This window comes from Mycteria americana, chromosome 14 (genome assembly GCF_035582795.1).
Source record: "Mycteria americana isolate JAX WOST 10 ecotype Jacksonville Zoo and Gardens chromosome 14, USCA_MyAme_1.0, whole genome shotgun sequence".
NCBI lineage: Eukaryota > Metazoa > Chordata > Aves > Ciconiiformes > Ciconiidae > Mycteria > Mycteria americana.
This window is the reverse complement of record NC_134378.1, coordinates 7,237,819-7,252,476: the sequence shown is the minus strand read 5'-3', so window position 1 is coordinate 7,252,476 and position 14,658 is coordinate 7,237,819. Positions and strand designations below refer to the sequence as shown.

Sequence of the window (14,658 nt, the reverse complement as noted above, 5' to 3'; positions counted from 1 at the left end):
CAGGAAATTAAACAAAATTATGGCCTGAAATAAGACTTCCTGATTTTCACAGTCAATCTGTCCTACAAGCTTGCTGTCTCTCTGCAGCAGATGGCTGCAGTGAACAGACTGTGAAAACAGAGAGTCAAATTCACCAACTAAAATGGACTGTGGATAATTTGCCTGGTATTATTCCTAGAGCAGCAAGCCAAATTTCGCCTCAACTGACCATGCAATATTTCATAGAGCTCTCTAGTAGGTAAGCCAGGCAGTACTGAGACAGAAATAGAAAAATATTGAAATAGGGCCGACACGATGCCAGGTTTAGAGGCACTTGGCTTGGGTTGGGTCTTGGGAAAAACTGAGTTGAGGACAGGAGGCGACTACTACGTCCAGGAGCAGTAAAAGTGTTTCTGCAGAGACAGAGAAGACAGGTCACAAGAACAGACCTACTCCTGTTACTAGGCAGAAGCTAGGAATTCAGTGGAAACAGATGAAAAACAAGTTTATAGAACGATAACTTGTGACTCTGGCATGGCTCAAAGCGGAGCCCTGGGCAAAACAGCAGAGCTGAGAATTACTGTTGTGAAACAGTCCAGAAGTGGGTCCTGAGGAACAGATACGATTGAAAGTCAAGTTGTTCTCCTTCCCCTAGTCTCAACCTGTACTTTCTCAAGTCTCACATTTATCCTCTCAGTCACTTCAAGTGAAATACTTTAGACCAGATGTTAAAATCACAAGCACTGCGTTCTATCATACATGATGCCTTTACGCTACAGCACCATTGTGTGAGAAATAGCCTTGCTGTGCACCCACATACCTAGACTGCACAGCCATAGCTTATGCATATCAGGTAGGCAAATCATTAGTTAATTGACTGGCTCTTTACCCATGCAATTTTCAGAACCTACGCATGCACAATAACTAAACCAAGGTCTCTCTACTGCTTTTACAAAGTACCAAGCAGAAGTGAAAAATGTGTGCTGGTGGAAGGTCCATGGGCTTCCATACAGAAAACATCTTTGCCTTTATTATTTCTTGCCAAAGCTCTAGCTTATCAATAAAATATTGAGAACAGCTTTCTCTATGTCAAGGGAAAGGAGCCAATAAACATGTGTTGCCTGCACAGTGAAAAAAAACCCATGATGCTAATTTTGGAAAACGTCACCTGGTGAAAATACAGAAATACAGAAAGAAAAGAGGGAAAACCACAGGGGGAATACTGAGAATCCTAGCGAGACATTGTTACTGCAGTATAAAATATTGAAATATTTATAGGCAGGCCAAAACCGTTAATCAAGAGATGAATGAAGCCAGGTGATTGCCATGGATGAGACTCTACCCAAAGACCTCAAGGCTGCTGTCCAAAACCAGCCCCATGGTCAGCAGTGTCCGGAGCAGCTGATGGCTCCTGCAAAGGACAGGGAGAGGGAACAGACTGCTATCGGGCTGCAGATGGAAATCTGAGCTAAGCATCCTCCAAGCTGAAAGGATCGGACCCAAAACAAGACTGGAGTGTCTTCACGAATTGAGCAATCTCCGAGTTGCCTGACAAAGAGCTGCAAGATAGGAGTGCGGGTGCCTCTGATGCCAGGTACAAAACAGCTATTACAGTGAGCTGTCTGATCACAGAAGGAAAGCTGCTTTTTTAGTGCAGCAGAAAGCAAACCCAAGTGCTTTTAAGAGGAATTATGTGAGAGTTGCTATGCTAAAAGAAGGAATACTTGCCTGAAGACATCCAAAAACCCAGAGAGCGCCTCTCTTCCACCGTCAGCCCCATAACTACTAGCAGTCACTGAAGAAATCCATATGATCAGGATGGATGGCCCCAGATGGATGAAGAAAGTACAACGATGACAGCATGCACTTACACCACAGTACAAGAACGGGTGTCATGGGATGCTAACGTTACCATGGAAATGTCCTCATACCACGTAACATTTTGACACTGTCTGTTTTCTGCGAAGCAGCAACGATGTGGCAGCCTGCAAAGCCTGCATGAAACGGCTGTTAGAGTTTCGCCACGGTTATTACTGCAGCCGGCAGCCAATTCAAACTGTCTGGGTATTGGATTTTGACCAATCTGGCAGCTCTGCTTTCTAAAGTGCAAGAGGAAGCTTTTAACAGAAACAGTTCCATAAATCACCCTGATTTAATATGCACTGTCTGCCAGGCTGAGCACTGGCCTGCACGCCTACTTTCAGCATTGCTTGCCCTGCTTTCCAGACCAGCATTTCCAATGTTCTTTCATCAACTTATTTGAATCGCAGAATCCAAGGGAGAGCCTGCTCCTCTGCTCGAGCTGGCTTTGTGTGACCCGAGCGGCAGAGCCTCGGCCTCACACTTGCAGGGCTGCGGGATGATTTTCTGAACTGCTGAAGGCAGGTGCAGCCCCAAATCCCGTTCACTTTCACCAAATACTAGAGACCAAAACTCCCAGGCAGTTTTGAAAATGCCCAACTCTGTATATTTAGTATTTACAACAGGCACAGACTCTTGTCAAAACAATGTTCTTTGCAGAAAGCTTGTTTTTATCTCAATGCGCATTAGGTAATACTACCTAACCTTTTCCTGTCTACTTACATTGAAACAAAAATCCCAGACTGGAGGGGATGCAACTGCGGACTATGTGATTCACAAAGGCAGATGTACGGTGATCAACCCACACAAAAATGTGTGGTTCTTTGACAAACATACGAAAATCACCACCAAAATGTAACACTGGGTTGTGACAGCAATTCCTGCAATTCCTTCTGGTTTTGGGGGAACTGAGGGGAAGCAGAATACTGTCAAGCCTCAAAAGTTAGTCTGGACCACTATCCACCTTTATCATGAGTTTAATTCAAACTACTATAAAGGTGAAAGGGCTCTGCAGAACTGCTGCAGAGCACTTGCTCTAATCCCACGGGCCACCAGTGAGATTTCATGGCAGCTAACAGGGCTTCAGCCCGAGGGACGGCAGCATGAACTGAACATAAGAGACAAAGAAAGCTACTGGGTCCGATTTGTCGTGATACCACCATCCAGAAAGGAACCGACTACAACAGCTGGAAGTCCAACAGGCATTAGAAAGAGGAAAAGCCTTCTCATTTATTTTCCTGACAATCTGATTAAAACCCAAATGTGAATATAAAGCAGCAACCTTAAAATCTTGAATCAAATTTTCCTAACTTTTCACTAATGCTGTGATGTGAGGCATCAAATACAAGAAAGGAAAGGTAAATAGTAAAAATAAAAGAAAAAAAAACCACCCACCCACCCAATCCTTCCAGGATGCTGCGAAGTGCTAAACAGGGAGCTGGATTTCCAACAAAAAAAATATCTTAATCTTCTTAGACATCTTGGCTGCAACACAATTAACATGTTTTCCATCCACGTGGCAGGATACATTCCCTGCTAACTGCAAATACGCACACTGCTGGTGGGCAGCTGGCAAAAGCCCCACGCCACTGGGAAGCTGTCACCACTGGGAAGCTGTCACCACTGGGAAGCTGTCACCACTGGGAAGCTGTCAGCCTCACCCATACTGCCCATGGAGCCGAGCGAGGGGCAGGCTGTGCCCACACACTCCTGTCTGCTGGTGACGCTGCCGTTTCCTCGCCAAGGTGGGTCATTCTGCAGGTCTGTCCCCACCCACAGCTGAGCTCTTGCACCTAAGAGGATGGTCAGCTCCAGAAAGGGACACAATCACGTGTGCCATGGGGAGGGAGACTACAAACTCTTAAAGCAGATCTGTCACCGATGTGAAGTACTATTAACCACAATTATCTTTATTCTAGCTATTAAGTGTGAATGACACCTCAACGGTCCCTTGAACCGAGCACTGCAAAATGAGGTGATGAGAAGGTGCCTGAAAAAACAGGCCACTCCAGATGCACTGAAAGCTAAGGTTTTCACAATGCTGCACTTCACCCGTGGATCCTCAGTTACAGAGCTCGCCTCCGGCTGCCAAAACCATCCACAAAACGGTGCAGAATTCCTGGAGCTCAGAGGAGAAAGCACCTTATCACAGCCATTTACCCCACCTCCCAACCCCACAAACGTCCCAGCAGCACAGGTCTTGCTAAACAACAGATACAGAATTCAGACCAATACTGATGGGATAAAATAGCTCACCCCTCCGAACCAATACAAGGAAACTGAATAAAGGCACATGTAAAAAGTAGTAACTTTAGAACATTGAAAAAATTAAATGCACAAATGCCAGAAAGGGAATGAGTAGCCAGGCAGCAGTCCTGCAGAGAATGATCTGGAAAGCGGCACGGATCATAGCCCGAATGTGAGTCAGGAGTGGGGACACTCTCGCAAAGCACTGTGTGTATTTATAGGAATATTGCACATGAAGTGTGGGAGACAGTTATTCCTCCCTGCTAGGAGCCAGCCAGACGGCAGCCAGAGAACTGTCCACACTGCTCCTCCTGCAAGATCCCGACTCCAGCAACAAGACCAACATGATGCTTGGAAAACCGCTCTATGCGAAAAAATTAAATCAGGCTTCTTTAGTCCAACAATCAAAAGGCTGCAGAAGGAGGGGGGAGGGATGCCCGGCAGCGATGGTCGTGATTACGGTCATTTCCTGGCTTGGGATTATTGGCACGGGGAAGAACAGTTTTGTGATGTGAAGAGCTGCTCTAAAAACAGCAGCGATCCCATGTTGCTGGGAGCAAGATAATAGTGATCTCCTTAAATTAAGCTAAATTTTATGGTAAACTTCAACCGGAAGAGGTTACTTAGTTGGGGAGCGGACACAACGGGAAGAGGACCCCTTCTACCTCTACATTTCTAAGAATAAGGACACACAGACGTTAGCACGAGTTCTCCTTAGTCATAAAACAGTTTTGAGAAAAATGCGACATTTACCTCTGTACACGCTGTACTCTCCAAATTCTTGAGCACTCAGACATTTCAGACTGGCTTCTGCGAGGCTGTATGAGTTCTTTGCGTACTGGACAAAGGTGATACAACACTCTAACGGCATGAAGCTGAAACATTATCTGCCACAATGATTTAACTGTGGCTGGATTTGGTTAAAAGATAGGGCTGCTGAGCTTTGCTTTATTCCTACATGAAGTTAGGCTGTACCAGGGCTTCCCAGCCTTTACATGCGTGCTGTTTTGCAAAAGCAAAGCCAAATATATAACTTAAATGCAGATCCCAAGGCAAGCACAGTTTGACAGCAAAAGCAGAGTGTGCTTAGTTTGTGCGTGTCATCAGCAGATGATTTAAGCAATGGCACCTACTGAGGCATCATTTGTGTTGCAGGATCCCTATCATGACATGTTCCCATACAGTATAGCATGGTTTTCACACCCTCTCCCAGAAAATAAAACCAAACCTCAAAGGAACATAATTTGGACACATGGATATTCAAATTGCGTTGAACAGTTCTGCAGAAGACCAGAAATCCTTATTCAAATATGCTAACGGTGCTTCATGACAGATGTCTGTGGGTAAGGGAGAAGGAGATGGCAGGGCTATGAAGCCTGTGTGAGCCAGGTCTCACTGCCCCACTAAAACACATCAGCAACTTGCAGACCGTTTCCTAAGTTAAAATGTTCACATTTCTAATCTAACTGAAGGCACTCAAATACGAGCAGATAGTACTTCAGAAAATAATTGCACAGCTAAATTATTCCTCAAAACAACTACTCCAATCAAACTTAATTCTTCCCTACACAAAGCAGATACATACATTCTGTCAAACAGAAATGTTGAAGCAAAGTAGTTACAGCATTTCACAACTTGCCCTGATGTAGGAATCTGACAGAGTAAAGATAATTTTTTTAGCCTGGAGAACAGAGCGCTTTTGAATTAATAAATGTTGCATTAAAATTAACTTCACATGAAAGAGAAGCAGTAAGGAAACAGTCTCTCCTGGACAGAAAGCTTTCCAGGGATAGACTCTTCTATTTGGAAGTAAATTGACAGGAAAATAAGAGAAAGAGATATCCTTCCCCTGCGGCTGGCAGGGGTCACGTATAACCAGCCCTCTACAACTCCCGCACACGTGGCTGGAACATAACTTCCTCCGAACACCTATAACGTACATCAGGCCAGACACAGTCACCTTCGAGGGAAGGAGACAATATTGTGCTTTCCCGTGACTCCAAGTGTGTGCTGCAATCAGCAGTGCTAAGGGGACATCACAGTGCCACCAGCAGGAGGCCCATGACCCCATCCACCCACCCTCTCCCCTGTAAATCCACACCCGCATGACCACCAAGGAAATGTCTATGCAGCACATCGCGGCACAGCGCTTGAGATCCCAGGGCTAGCCGCTACCTCTCTTCTCCCCCATTCTACATCATTTAAGACAATTCCTCAGCCTACATCCAGCACCAGCACGAGGCACAGGTGGATGATCCAGGTTGGGGCGTGCTGGACGACTCTGCCGGGGTGCCCAGTGGGAGACGGGAGCGGGCGGCAGCTGGTGCCCTGGGAAGGCTGCCCGCCACGCTGAGTGCTGACCGATACCATGTCACCCTTCCCCTGCGCTCTCCCATCTGTCTAACCATACCCATCTGTTGGGTTTTGCCACAGACTGTAAGCTCTTTGGGACAGAGACTGCCATTTTGCTTTGCATTTCTAGAGGCACAGCGTGAACTTGGCCGAGGACTACAGCTCTCGCATGCGGCCGCAAGACCAAGAGCGACACAAATGAGGACAAGGTTGCAAATCTCTTGTTCCTAGTGCTGACTCATTCACAGGGCTCCTGCTCTCCTCTGGTCCCACACGACCACATGAGAAGACAAAACCCGTCCTCTGCAATTGCAGTCTACTGATCACACATGCAGGCAACAGATCCAGAGAAGAGAAAGCTGCCTTTAGTGCACAGGAGATGTAAGGAACAGCACAGCTTGTTCAGCTCTGCACTAACCAGGCGCATCTGCTGTGTAAGAGTCAGTCGTTGCATTTATGGCCTGGATTAACTCGTGACTGGGTGTGAGATCACCAACCTCTGCAGGTGTTATCCGTGGCATCTTCTTCTAGGCTGTTGGTCTGTTTCGTACACTTTCCTCTGACGAAAGACTGATTTGACAGCAGCCCTTCTAAAATTGTTCTCCATTTTAATCATTCACAAAACAAATGTCTGCTTACCTAGAGCTAGAATGTGCCCCGCAGGGAGAGCGGCATTTCTTACAACCACGAGGATAACCTATGGCCAAGGATACACCCTTTCCTGTGCAAGAAGAGGGAAAAGCCACGACTTTTGCTGCCTCCTGCACCAGCCAAGAGAGCTGGCTAGGTGCGCAGTAGGGATGAGGCCACGGGCAAACTCTCTACCTACTTGTATATTCCAAGACTGATTCAGATTTGTCCTGCAGCATCCCTGGGGTAATGCATTGCCAGATAAGCCCTACAGTTTCTGCCTTTGCAGGGTTACAGGGATGAACTATCATTTCATTTGTAAAAGATTAATAACAAAAATAGTTAACGTTCCAGCTGTGCAAATCATTTCCCTTGTCCACTGTATGTTTCCCATGTGAACATGGTTACCTACCTAACAAACAACTAACAGAAATAGTTAGAGGCTTACAAAACTTCAAAGGTAACTTTCGATGAAGGAAAAACAGACTAAACACCAAAAGGACTTAACGTGCTTCACACATATGCATTTAAAAAATATACAAATGGACTAGTTAAAAGACTCGAATCATCACTGTCTTTAATCATATGTAGCCCAATCCAATACAGTGCTGCAACTGAGAAATATCCACGGCAACTTGAAAACACACACAGGGGCTCTCTCTATTTAATAACTTTGTGACGCTTTAATGTTTAAAATTATAGAGAAGTTCAATGTTTAAAATTATAGAGATGTTCAATAGATAAAACCCAGACAAAAGAGTATTCTAAACTAAACTACACGTCCACAGCACGTTCTTCCATCCCAACATTTTAACTGTTTTTATCAATCCATTAAATTAATATTTCACATAGCTTCTCTTCAAAGCAATTGATCGTAACACAGTGCCTCTGCCAGTACTTGACAGTGTGGGGAAGCAGCAGCCTAGGCTGAATTTTATCTCTAACTCAACTCTTTTCTGAACGAGCAGCTGACACGAGGAAGGCTTACCGTCAGTATCTAGGAGACATTTTGACTTTGGAAACCATTTTCTCTCTGCCAGACACTTGGTTCCAGCTGGCCAAAACATGACTTCATTCTGCCGTCTCATAGCCAGGGCAGAGGTCTGCCAAGCTGGAGGCCCTGTGCTGGGGTCCTGACCCGAGGTCCTGACCTGCAGGACCCTTACACGTCCCTCGCAGCTATTCCGTACCTTCCCCTCCTTCCTGACCAAAGCCTCTCTACTCTCCACACTTTCAGGGGTACAAGATCCCTGTAAGGAACACATGCATTTCCCCTTGTGCATATGCTCAAGTTGTATCTGGACTTCAGGGCAGCTGCATTTGCAATATGACCCATGGCTACAGTCCCCCAACATCCAAATCTGTGGCCCTGTCAGGGTATGCCTCAGATGCCTTCTGCCAGTGCAGGTGTGTGTCCTTCCCGAGGAAACCAGGACATACGATGAAACAGAAACAAGCTGGAGCGTGCCTGCATCTCACCCACTTAAGCCACAGCGCAGCTGGAGCACACAGCCCTGAGAAGTACTCCTGGATCCTGCAGTTTAGGCACAGTGGCTTAAGGAAACCCCATGCCCTTCAGCGATTTTTGGCATTTCCCTACCTCTGTTTCTTTAGGTGTAGTCCTTGTCCTCTGTAGTACACAGGGTCCTCGTCTGGAAGTTCTCACCTCTTCAGAGCTGAGGACTGCTTCTGGCTTCCTGACTCCCACCAGGTCCACCGCTATATTGACTGTCCCTGCTACTAAAACCACCTCCTCTCTCCTGCCCAAGGCTCACTGGGTTTTGCACATGCAGCTCCAAGTCAGTTGCCATTGCTCTTTACCAAAACCTCACGTTCTGATCTGCTTTAGCAAATTTTCAAAACTCCATGCTCCATACATGGAACAAGCTGGTTCTCCTCCATGCCAGCAAACACATCCCCATTAACCTTAAGGAAGTCCCTCATCCTGGACTGGGCAGGGTTGTGGTAAGGCTGCTGTCAAAGGTGGATTTCATACACCCCCATCCCACAATCCTGCAATTTTAATTGTGAACTGCACCCAGGACTCACAAGCTGCCTACAAGGCAGGTCCCCACAGTCCTCAAGAACCCTCAACACCCTATTTTTAACCCCCATGCACTTGCCATTTGGCAACTTGGTCCCTTGTGACACGTCACCACAGGAATACCAGCATACCGAACGGCTGATTCCAGCCATGACCAAGACCAAGTGCACGGCAGATCCTCAGGACAGCTAAGACTTGTGCTTACACTGTTAGAAACAGGCACTGATTTAAGGCTCACATTTCTAGAAGCACGCACACAAAGAGAGCATGATGGATTTTTACCTCTTTTTAGTCTACTACTCCATAACTGAAAAATTATCAGAGCTCAGGATAGACATTTGCATAAGTTAAACCAACAATTATGATGATAATAACCACAGTTTAAAGATCCTTAACTTCACTGGGGACCTCAATGGAGCGAAGATATAGCGGTACTCAGCCAGCAGGAAGGACAGCAACATTACCGTGCCGAGATCAAAAGAGTTATTAACCTAGAGTCCTTACACTATTGAGCGCAGACAGTAATTTCTGTTATTTCAAAGCCCCACTGCAGCTTACTGGTGAAGAGAGCTCAGTGTTTGCTGAGAGTATCCTCTTTGTATACGCAGCCGAGGAATGAAAAGGGTATTACAACATGGAGCGCAAGTCCACATCCACCTCTTTGGAGAGACAGGCACGTGGCCTTATTTGCCACAGGACACATCCAAAACTCAATCACCCTCATGCTCTGGAAGCATTCAAAAGTGATCCAGCTTCTTGCTCCAAGTCCTATTGCTATCCTGCCTACGCTGGCTGCCGGCTTCTGCGCACTAAGATATAAGCAGGTATCATCTGCATCCACATCATTGCCGAGAACTCAGTCCCGACACACTGGTGGTGTGGCAGGCAGAGGGTTGTGGAAGATGAGAAGAGTCTTCTCACCTGATGTCCAGAAGGCGGACAGCAAAGAAGAACAAAAGGGCCATGGCAGAAAAGGAAATATTCTGTAAGTAAAAGCATTTTTCAAAGCAGAGCCATTTTTCAAGACTAAAAGTGGGAAATACTGGAACCCAGAAGAATCGTTAGCATTGGCCAGATGTGGCTAGCTATGTTTCCACATCGCCACGGCTCTCAGCGTAGGCACTCCTGCAAGTTTCCTTTTACACTCCTTTAATCTGACCCACTCTTAGTTACTTAAATGAAACACCTCAAGAATTTTTCTTGTTTGTAGATCTGAGCTCTTGTTAGGCTGTTTTTTCAGAGAAAAACATCAAATTTCCTTTAAGTTTGGTTATTTATCAGCTCCTCTCCTTTTTCTGTAGGATGACTGTTCTCTTAAAAGATGTGGTTCTCAGCTTCAGACAAAATGGATGATGTGTCTATTTGAAATAGGATTGTTTACTTTATCAATGCTCATGGGATCAATTTTTTTTTTCCCCTGCCATCTCCTATGGAGAACATCTTGCCAAGTGCAGTATTCATCTCCCTGAATGAGCTATCGAGATCAATTTTTTTGACAGAAATCACACTGCAACCCAAACTGGTCAGAATCTCTCTCAGTTTCAGGAGCATGCATGGGTATGAATAATACAGAATCTTGCCTGGCACAATTTCAGCATTTCTTTTATCATTTCTCTTTCATGACATTTATTTTCTTGAGAAAATTATACGCTTGTAGTTTTAACGCAAAAAATACAAGGCAGCACACGTTCTTTCCTGCTGTTTGCTCATACGTGTCTGAATACACACTCATGGGCACAAAATACAGGAGCAATACTGCAATGTCCCCACCACACTGAATGTTACACCAAGCAGCTTTACTAACGAGACTAACTCAGGCAGGCGAGATCCACTAATAAGCTGCTGGAGAATGAGGCCTTAATTGTAAATTTATTTAATTCAGAGACAAGTACTTGTGTTGTATTAAGAGCAGCCCATTAACATTCATGCATGAGCATTCAGTAACTGTGAATAAATACAATTCAGTGCAAAACCATTTTTCTAAGCACTGGAAGAGGAAACATTCACTTAAACTGTCACCCTGCTCAGAGCAAGAGGGGTCGGACACCAGGGAATGAAACACCGTTCAAGGCATTGTGTTCGGTTCTCGTAGTCGAGCGTATCTCACTATCAATCATTTCCAAAGCAACACCGCTGAGACTTCCCAAAGCTCCCGTTATTGTCTTGTACACCCCCCAGCATTCAAACCAAATATGAAGTGCAAATAAATCATCAGTATAATTTTGAGAACAAAATTTTAAAAAATACATCCGTTGGAGGATACAATCTTCTGCCTGACACCCCTGCACGACGCTGATGACAATCCTAGGTTAATCACACGGATGATGAATTTATTCTTACGTCAATTCCTTTAAAAACAACAACGTTACAGGTGTAGCAGCTAGCAGGCTGATCTGCCCATGTATTCCTGCTGGCATCTGCACATCTCGGGATGAGCCGTTAGACAAAGGAGCATGCCGGCATTTTGAGGGATGCAACCATGACAGCCAGCGTTAAAATACGCCCTAGTTACCAACTTCCAATATTTGCTGCTCAGAAGATTCACTTAAAGGTTTGGTCTCTGGTACAGCGTGTACCGTGGAAAACAACCTTCATTTATAAGTGAGCCACCGGGAAGGGACAAAGTGCTTATACACCGCTCCTCATCCACTCCCTCCTATGTCCTCCCTACCCACGCAGCTGCTGTGCTGCCCTCTACTCCCAGCCCCTTCTCCAGCACCCAGCATCCTCCCTTCCCCATTCAACCCAATTTCTTTCCCACTTTTCCTTCCCAACAGCCCTCTTTTAGAAGCTTGGTCTTATTTTATGACAACTGCCAACTCTTTGAGGCCAGAAAGGTCTTTATGAAGTCGGCGAAAATCACTGCGACTGTTCTGAAAGCTTTCTGTACGTGTTTTGTGATGTACTTCGCCCTCATTTAAACAGAATCCCCTTTACTCCCCTCTCCGAAAGCAGCGGGGCATACCGTGCTAATGACCCCTCAGAGCAATTAGCCTGAGAGTTCATCGCATATAAATCAGTGGCAGACGGACGCAACGTCCAGCAGAATGGATGCCTTCTCCCCGAGCGCTGCCCTTCACCCCTTTACGCAGCTCGGCACGGGAGGAGGACTGGCGCGTAAGCCGCTCCGCTTGCGAACGCCCCGGTTTTGCTATGGATGAGAAGAGGGAGCGCGTTTCGTCGTCATGAAAAAATTCTCCCTTTGAATCTCCGCAGGCGCACGCTTCCCTGCACAAACCCTTCGGCACCCCAGCCCCTGGGACGTGGGCACCCTGCTGCACACAAACCCCACGCTGCAAACCCACTGGGCAGCAGAGGGAGACCCCTTACACCCCAAACCCACGGCGGGGTCAGGGTTAGTGCCGACACACCGCAAACCCGCCCCCTCCTGCCCGAACCCGCCACACCGCCCAAGCCTGCGCCAGCCCCCGCTGCGCCCACGGCACCCGTGGGTGGACACACGCACACTGGAAACCGGCCCCACACCCTGCCCCCGGCCCCACCGACACCCCCCAGTCTCCCCCCTGCCTTGGGGCGCCCTCCCCACCCCACGCACACCCCTGCCCGCCCTCTTACACCCCTCCCGCCGCGCGCCCCCGGCCCCACTCGCGACCGAGACCACGGGGCCCGGCTGCAGCCCCCTCCCCCGCCCCCCCGTACCCGCGTCCTCCTCGTCGAAGCTGTTCATGCAGGGGAAGTAGATGGCCAGGGCCTCGAAGGAGGCGGAGAGGCTGAGGCGGCTCTGCGAGCGCTCCATGAAGAGCCCGGGTCCGGGGGCGCCGCCGGGGGCCTCGCCCGCCGCCGCCGGCGGCTTGGCCAGCTTCGCCGCCCCATTCTTCACTCGGAGCACGGCCCGCGGCGTCTTGGCTGCGGCGGGGGCCGCGGTGAGGCGGCAGGGCGAGGCGAGGCGGGAGCGCGGCGCGGCGCGGTGCGGAGCGGAGCGGAGCCACCTGCTGCCGCCCGGCGCTCTGCGCCCCGCCCCGCCGCCCCGCCTCACGCCCGCCAGCGCCGCCGCCAATCGCCGCCCGGAGGGGAGGGACGGGCAGCGGCGCGGCCCGGCGGCGGGAGAGCTCGGAGGGGCGGCCGGGGGCTCCTCGCCCCGGCGGCCATCTTCCTGAGGGGGCCGCGGCGGCGGCGGAGGCCCCGGGGCAGCGGGAGGGGCTTTCCCCCGCCCCGCGCGGGGCCCGGCGGCTCCTCACACGGCCCCGGCCCTGCGCGTCCCCCCCAAAAACAATCCTGAGACTTGCAGGAGGTTTCTTCCAAAAGGGGGGATGGTAAACGGCACTGGTGTACCTTAAGGAGCAGCCCGGCTCCCCAGCCCCAGAAACAGCCATCTCCGCGGCGGACGCGGGGTAGGGGGGTCCTCGGACACCCGTGGAGCCTGCAGGCCAGCAGCAATGGGGAGACCCATCCCTCCTCTTTCTGAAGGGATGCTTCAGCCGTTGCCCATACCAGAAGGCCCTCTGTCTCCCCGGAGAAGGCTGTTCCCAACCAGGCCACCATAGCATTGAATTCCCTGCATTAAACTTTCTCCCCTTTCCTCCACCCCCATCCCAAAGGTCATTGTCACCACCACCCACCAGCACGACAGCCTTCTTTCCCCAGGTACCTCTCTTCAGGCACCAAAAAAACCCCCAAAAAACAAAAACCCAAAAAACCCCAAAAGCTACTGTTTGGAAGTATACAAGCTCAGGCAGAAAGCATATAAACCAAGAGGTTTTTACTTAGTGGTCGATTGGGGGGTTAAATTAAATTGGAAGGCTGCTGCCTGTTCTGGCTCAGCATTTAAACCAGCGCAGCACACCAACGGATAGGTGCTGGTGGGCAGGTGGGGTGCTATGGGAACAAGTGAATTTTAGGTCCTTCCCCAAGGCTAGCTTCTTGCATTTCTCTTCCGGCAAGCCTTATGGAGAATTACTGGCTCGGAAGTACGAGCTGTCCGCAGGCGCTGAACACCGCTCTCTCCAAAGCAGCGGACATCACAGTATCGCCCGTGCCCACTTTGGGGAAGGAAACCCAGCGTATCCTCCTTTATTCAGTGCAACAAAAGCTGGGATGGGATGAGACGCAGCATGTTTTCTGACAGCAACTTGGTCTCCCCAGCGAGGATGCTGTCCCCTCGGGGCACAAAGGAAGATGTTCCTCATGCACTTGGTCTGTCCACCCATCATCATAACCAAATGCCATCCCCCTGAACACATGAAGTGACAGGCCCGTTTGTGCTATTCCAAAAATGCAGATTAGAGCCCAACATCTCCGTAAAGAACAGTGCAGCTAGAACTACTATACGCTGAGTGCTGCAGAACAACAGCCTAAAGTGAAAAAGTGTTTTCCTCCTCCGGTGCTGGATCCTGGCTGCGGACAACCAGAAGATGACTACACTGGGCATCCTGGGGTTGGTCATTCCTGGCACTCGGCTCAACCCCACTCGAGCTCTAAGGCTGTAATAGAGCTAGAGACCTTATATTTACAAATACTGCTTTTGTTTTTATTTCCATGCACAGTAAGCAACATAAGAATTATAGCCTATAATGTTACCTGTACTC

General features: G+C 48.6%; 1 protein-coding gene across 1 annotated transcript in view; it reads right to left on the bottom strand.

Annotated features, from left to right (window-relative positions):
- RIMS4 (regulating synaptic membrane exocytosis 4) overlaps nucleotides 1-13,676 on the bottom strand; it is a 54,513-nt gene extending 40,837 nt beyond the window's left edge. The window contains exons 1-3 of the mRNA XM_075516944.1: nucleotides 13,565-13,676; nucleotides 13,406-13,493; nucleotides 12,773-13,080 (exon numbers count right to left, since the gene is read on the bottom strand). Coding sequence (XP_075373059.1) covers nucleotides 12,773-13,080; nucleotides 13,406-13,493; nucleotides 13,565-13,676 — 508 coding nt within the window. The remainder of the gene's footprint in view (nucleotides 1-12,772; nucleotides 13,081-13,405; nucleotides 13,494-13,564) is intronic.
- Nucleotides 13,677-14,658: the final 982 nt, after the last annotated feature.